This window comes from Trifolium pratense, linkage group LG1 (assembly GCF_020283565.1).
Source record: "Trifolium pratense cultivar HEN17-A07 linkage group LG1, ARS_RC_1.1, whole genome shotgun sequence".
Lineage (NCBI taxonomy): Eukaryota > Viridiplantae > Streptophyta > Magnoliopsida > Fabales > Fabaceae > Trifolium > Trifolium pratense.
The window spans coordinates 28628161-28635481 of NC_060059.1; the positions used below are offsets into that span (position 1 = coordinate 28628161).

Genomic DNA, 7321 nt, shown 5'->3' on the forward strand with positions numbered 1-7321 from the left:
TGGACCATGATGATGCAATGCAAGGCGCCCACAGAATTGACAGTAAAACTGGCAAATAGTATAGTCATCGTCATCTGTAAGTACAAAACCAAATGACACCTATCTATCTATGATCTATCATTCTTATCTTATGCTCGTCAATCTCGATTTATGTCAATTTATAAGTTGTCGCTAATAAAAAAAAACTTAATTAGTCTATTGGTCTCTTAAAGATATTTTAGGTTTTACAATGATTCTTTAAAGAAAAAATGTCCGGATTGATCCCTTAAAGAAAAAAAAAGACTCGGATTGGTCCCTTAAAGACATATATTTTTGCCATATTAATCATTTCCGTTAAATTTTAACTCCAAATATAATATAATAAAAAATTCCAGTGGTTAAAATTTTAAAAATTAATAAGGTTTTTGGTGGACCACTTACATTTAATGACATCCACAATTCAGTCTACTAAAACTAACGTTTTTTGTAAAAAATTGACGGAAAGGACCAATTGAGAAACAACTGTGTCTTTAAGGGACAAATCCTGACCTTTTTTTCTTTAAGGGACCATTGTGAAACCTAAAATATCTTTAAGAGACCAAAAGACTAATTAAGCCTAAAAATAATATCTTATAAGTTGTTTCTAGAATGCGAGCAATTTTTCACACTCTAAGTAACGAGTGTCAATATTTTAAGCTCAAATCCATCCCTAGAAATAGAAAAAATCATGAAAAAAGAGTTTGCATTCTAGAAAGCGAACTCAACTGAGTTTGCTATCTAGAAAGCGAACTCTGATGCATTTTGCATTCTAGAAAGTGAACTATTTCCCTCCAGTTTTTACTATTTCCACACTCGTTTTCTAAGTAGCGAAAGAGATAAAATGAGGTTTTCAGGGGATGGCCATGTATGCTGGGAGCGCCAGAAGTAAATCTCAAAACCAGTACTATAAAAATTTATTGTCCATTCTGTCAATTTTTTTTATTGTCCATTTAAGGAAAGAAAAAAAAAGAGAAAGTAAGAAAACACGGAAATTAAAAATAATAAATGACAATTAATGTCTAAATATTTTCATAATAAAATATATTTAAAATGGAAATCGTGACACCTTTGCCTTGTTATAAATGAACATGTCGATGGAACTATTACAAGCATAGAAAACAGTAAGAAAAAAGAAAGAAAAAAGATCGATGGCCGAGAAAGTAGAAGGATTCGAATTCTCACAGAGTCACGGTAAAGAGAGAGTAAGAGTGGCGCGTGTCTGGAAAACCAAAGACGGTCAAAGACACTTCGTGGTTGAGTGGCGCGTTAGCATCAATCTCCTTTCCGATTGCATCAACTCATATCTTCGCGATGATAATTCTGATATTGTTGCTACTGATACCATGAAAAACACTGTAACTACTTACTCACTTTTCAATCTTTCTTATTTTCATAAGCTTTTCTAGATTTTATTGCTCTGTTCACATGCTCTGGATTTTTCTACTTCCATTTTTAATCTCTTAGCTTTTTATTATATTATATATTGTGAAAAATATACTAAAATTCAGGGATCTGGGTTTGTTAACTTTGTTCTTTTTATTCTCTTGGATCATAAAAAAATATTTTTTTAAAAAAAATTTAAGGTACAAGTATATTAATGCAGATTATTAAAAGAATTATTTTTTGAGTGAATTTGTCCACCGTCTCTACTATTTTTGATCAAAAGCTAGAGTAATAATTAAAATGTGATAAAAAAAATTAAAATATTTTATGTGTCAAAAAAAAAAATTATGCTATTTTTTCACCACATGCACATTTTTGTCTATCGACCATCCCGAATCAACCAAATAAAAAGGAATTCGGATTGGTGCCGTATGCGTACCCGATTGTTTTTATACGAAGATTACCCTTTGGGGCTAGAATTGTGATGCTAATGCTATTAGAGTAAAAGAAATATATTGGATTGAGATTATGAAATAATATAAGGGCAGTTAGGATCGACTTATTTGAGCTTATCTACTAATATAATCAATATTGTGAGACTATTTGGGAGACTGTATTAAAACAACTTATGACCTGTTCATAAGCTGTTTTCAACTTATTTTCACAAGTTTTCTAAAATAGCTTATATGGACTTTTTTTAGGTTTATTTTATCTTTTTGTTATAAAAATAATATTTGATGCATAAGTTAAGTCCTTAAACTATTAAGTTATAAATTAAGCTGTTTATCCAAACAAGGCCAAAATATTCTTATGATTTAAATTCATTAAAATTTGAACCACAAAATCTTAATTGTTTATCAAAAGAACTTATAAGTTATTTAATTCTTACATAATTTTTAAAATACAATTTTTCTTTTTATGTCAAATTAGTCTTAATTGAATGCACCTCTTAACAAAACTAGTAATATATGACATTGTCACGGTATCTAGGACAAAGTTGACTAAGTGTGCAGTTTTAAGATTAAATCATACATTACAGGAAATTTTAATTTCTTGTTCTAGGATATGTTTCTGTTAAGTTGAATTTATACATTACAGGAAATTTTTGCCTGTGGTTGGAAATACTGCATGCTAACGGAATATGTTATCTACTGTCACATCATATATGTCTTGAAATTTTAATTAACCTGTAATTAGGTGTATGCAAAAGCAAAGGAATGTTCGGAAATACTTTCGGCCGAGGATTTTGCTATTCTACTTGCCAAACATTTTACATCATTTTACAGGCAGGTTGGTAACTGAAATTGAATTCTGCAATATAGAGATTCTTCATACTTTTGTTCTTATTTTTTGTTATCTTGCTCTGTGTTTTTTATTTTTGATTTTTCTTTACAATCATCGCCTCTGTAAAACAAAATGAAATTCCAACTTTTTTTTTTTGCAGGTTACCACTGCTATTGTAAAAATTGTGGAGAAACCATGGGAGCGAGTTAGTGTCGATGGTCAACCTCATGAACATGGTTAGTCAAACTAGTATACACTTCAATATTGCTTGTTTTAGAAGGTATACATATTTCTTGCGTTCTGTGTAGAGGTTCTTTGTTAGCTATTGCGTTTAATATTTGTTACAGCTATAGTTTCTTTCTTTTTGTAAAATCTGAAATGTTTTGGTGATAGTTTGAGTTATCTATTTTTGTTCAAACTTGTATAAAATATTGGTACTTTTGATTTGAGTTAACCATTAGTTAGAAAAATGATATGTATGAGATTTGGATTTAGTGATTGGTGATGTTATTCCCACTGTCATAATCTTTTTCTGCAGCAATACTAGATTTAACTCATTTGTCAAAAAAACTCATGTTTTGCTCAATCAAAGGTGATAGTCCTATGAATTTTCAGTTATAAACTACTGTTTGATTTTATTAAGGTTTCAAACTTGGATCTGAGAAGCATACAACAGAGGCAATAGTGAAAAAGTCCGGCGCACTACAATTGACTTCTGGAATTGAAGGACTGTCTGTGTTGAAGACAACCAAAGTAAGCGTGCAATATAGAATAGGAACTTGTGCTTTTAATCGTCATGTAGTTTTCCTAATTGTGCATCCGACTCATTACGTCCTTTTTTTTTCCCTTATTTTTTTGGTGTTTAAGAGTACTCCATTTGTCTTATTTTGCTCTCCATGACGAAATCTGAACTACTAATTGATAAAAGATCATTTCTCACACTACGAAACTATACAGTTTCAGAGATTTTGCTGTATGCTAATAAAATAACATGTTGATTTTCTTTTGGATTTGTTGTGATTTGCGAGCAGTCTGGTTTTGAGGGTTTTATAAGAGACAAGTATACAGTACTTCCTGATACACGCGAAAGAATGCTGGCAACAGAAGTAACTGCACTATGGAGGTAATTTCTTTTTCTGGTCCTTCCACTTAGAAATTTTTAATAAACAAGAAGTATGATGGAAGTTCATTAACAATTTCTAGAATTTTTTCGTATTATTCGATAATTATTATAAGATGGAAGTTTGTACTACATACTCCGATAAATGAAATCATTGCACATGTGTTCTCTTTAACTTGGAAAATAGAATTCACACTTCTAAATTGAATGTGGTTATAGGTATTCGTATGAATCAGTAAATAGCATCCCGCAGAAGCCGCTTTATTTTACAGACAGGTACCTGGATATAAAAAGGGTTCTGGTTGACACCTTTTTCGGCTCTCCAAAGGAAGGGGTCTATAGTCCATCTGTTCAAAGCACTCTCTATCAGATGGCAAAGGCCTCACTGAACAGGTTTCTCTCTGACCTACCTCTCTATTATCTCGGTGTCACTGCCACATCATGTTGTTCTCTATGTTCCACAAATTTATTGCATACGCTATATGCTATGATCATGTTGCGACTGATAATCAAATGTTATGCTTCAGATTTCCAGACATAGCTTCTATTCAACTAAAGATGCCAAATATTCATTTCTTACCAGTCAATCTCTCAAATAAGGATGGTCAGATTGTAAAGGTATTGATTCTTACCTGGAAAAGCTTCCAGACATAGCTTCTATTCAACAAAGCAATTTTAAATCAGTTTTTTTTTTTGGTTTACAACAGAGCCAATGAGGATTGAACCTAGGACCTCATGCATTAATTTTAATCAGTTTTAGTACAGTTGACATCTTCCTTTAGGAGCAGATTAAGTGGAAAATCATATATGATAGTAATGTTTGGTCTTGAATGTCCTAAGAAAATATAGGTTCTTCTACCTTCACACCATCCTTTTGGAGTTGATAAATTTTAGTCAAAAAAAAAAGTTACTGTGAAAATATAGGTTCGAGTAAACCACCACCAAATCATTCTCTGACTCTGTAAGACACTCTCAATTAGGTCCATGACTTTATGAATATTTCAAAAAGGTCCCTGATTCTGTTAAATTTTATCATATTAGTCCTTCAAAAAATATGTTAGGAGCTAAATTGAGAATAAGTGGATGAACTTAAGGACCAAATTGATAGTAAGTTGTAAAATACTAGGATTTAATTGATAGTAATTGGTTAAACATAGGGACCAATTTGACGGTTTAATAAAGTCAGGGATCTTTTTGAAATATTTATAAAGTCAGGGGACCTATTTAACAATGTTTTACAGAGTCAGAGACTAATTTGGTGGTTTACTCGAAGAACCTTCTTCATACATACTAGCAATGACATCAATAAATCTGTTAAATGAAATTGATTCTTATGCAGTTTAATGACGATGTGTTTTTACCAACGGATGAGCCACATGGGTCAATTGAAGCTAGCTTGAGCCGCAGTCGGTCAAAGTTGTAGAAACTAATAAAACATCTCAGTTCATCCCTTCTGGTCAATCGGCGGTGCAGCTTAATTTAAGATCATGTAACAAGTAAACATGGAAAGAGAGACACTGTTTTCAATTAACATGTGATATTAATGTGAATATGCTGGTTTGTTTTCTTTGCATATGATGGTGTTATGATGCATGTTGCACCAATGATCAAAACTGTTGTTGGGTTATATAGTTTGGATGAGGGAAATTCTAATGAAGTCAAATAAATCCCTTATGTCCTTAGGGAGAATGAAATAATTAAGAGTTACATTTATGATATTAATGAAGTACTGTGTTTTGGTCATGCAATAATCTCTTGAAATATGGATTCTTGCCCATAAGTTAATTATTTTCTTTTTGTTTATATTCAAGTTTTGTCCTTTCTCTTTTCTCATGAAAATGTCAAATTGCAATAGAAAGCTAGCGATGGAAACCCTAGCAGAGAACATTTCCTCACGTCTTTCTTTTGAAGTACTGTGTTTTGGTGTAAATGTTGATACCAGACTTCTTGAGGCGGGGGCTGTGTTTTTATCTTGTAATACGGCTGCTATTCCTTTTAAGTTTCTGGGTTTACTGGTAGGAGCTAATCCGCGGAGGAAGGAAACTTGGAAACCAGTGGTAGAGGCTTTGACTAAACGACTAAATTCTTGGAATAGTCGACATCTTTCTTTTGGCGGCCGCTTATCTCTCATTAATTCAGTCTTGGCAAGTATTCCCCTTTATTTTTTTTCATTTTATAAGGCTCCACGCTGCGTTTTAAAATCTTTAGAACGAATTCAGCGGAATTTCTTTTGGGGTTGTGGTCTAGAGGAGAGAAAATTGTGTTGGATTAAATGGGAACATGTTTGTTTGCCCAAGGAGAAAGGAGGTTTAGGGGTAAAGAACCTAGAACTATTTAATTTGGCGTTGTTGAGTAAATGGAAGTGGAGATTTTTGAATCATAATGATGCGATTTGGGTTGATTTGCTTCGTTTTCGTTACGGGAAATTATCGTCTTCTGTGATGACTTCTCATGTATTGGAGGGCCGTGTTCTTTCGTCACTATGGTGGAGAGATATTATAACCAGGGGGCGTGAATTTAGTGATTGCTGGTTTTCGTCCAATATTAGTTGCCGCGTTGGTAATGGTGATAATATCGAGTTCTGGAATTTTAAATGGTTTGGCTCACAATCTTTTAGTTCTCTGTTTCCTGATTTGTATGCTAAGGAGGTCAATAAATTTGCCATGGTTAGCGAGCGAATCGGAAGGGAGGGTGCATCATCAGTTTGCAGATGGAGGTGGAATGGGCTTCTGGATGATATTGAGCAGCAGCAGGTTCTTGAATTGCAGGAATTACTTGCTGGGTTTATATGTTCGGATTCTGATCCAGATCGATGGTGGTGGTTACCTGATAGTAATGGCATGTTTTCTGTTAAATCCTGCTATTCTTTTTTATTATCATCCAGACAGGTTACGATGTTGGAAACCACCGAGGCTGAAGCGCTATCTAGGCTTTGGAAATCTGATGTGCCTTCTAAAATCAATGTGTTTGGCTGGAGGCTTTTGCTCAATAGATTGCCTACAAGAATGGCTTTACACCGTCGAGGTATTTTGTCTAATCCGTTTGAGTTATCCTGTGTGTTTTGTTTCCGGCATAGGGAGGATGGTGCACATATTTTCTTTTCCTGTTATTTTAGCAAAGTGGTGTGGCACAATGTGCTTAAATGGCTAGGATTATCGACACCGATGGATGTTGAAGGCATTGATCACTTTTTGTTATTTGGCGAATTATTCAAAGTGAAAGACAAAGGACGTGTTCGTCACTTGGTATGGTTGGCAACTACGTGGAATTTATGGAAGATGCGTAATAAGGTAATTTTCAAGGGCGACATTCCAGACACTTCGGCGCTACTGGATTCTATTAACTCTTTTCGTGGATGTGGTTTAATGGTAGATATGGTCGTAATGTTTGTTGTCCTTTTTCTAGTTGGTGTTTGGATCCAATGTCATGTACTCAAAGTACCTAATATTTTGTTGTAAGGGATTGAGTACCCCTTATACTCCCTTATAATAAAATTTGCTTATAAAAAAAAAATAA

General features: G+C 33.5%; 1 protein-coding gene across 1 annotated transcript; it reads left to right on the top strand.

Annotated features, from left to right (window-relative positions):
* Positions 1-1084: 1084 nt before the first annotated feature.
* LOC123909903 (uricase-2 isozyme 2) lies at positions 1085-5553 on the top strand. The gene is made up of 8 exons (XM_045960836.1): positions 1085-1373; positions 2599-2691; positions 2846-2921; positions 3329-3438; positions 3717-3808; positions 4025-4198; positions 4333-4423; positions 5145-5553. Exons 1-8 carry the CDS (start codon positions 1167-1169, stop codon positions 5226-5228), a joined length of 927 nt encoding a protein of 308 aa, XP_045816792.1. The 5' UTR covers positions 1085-1166; the 3' UTR covers positions 5229-5553.
* The last annotated feature ends 1768 nt before the right edge of the window (positions 5554-7321 follow it).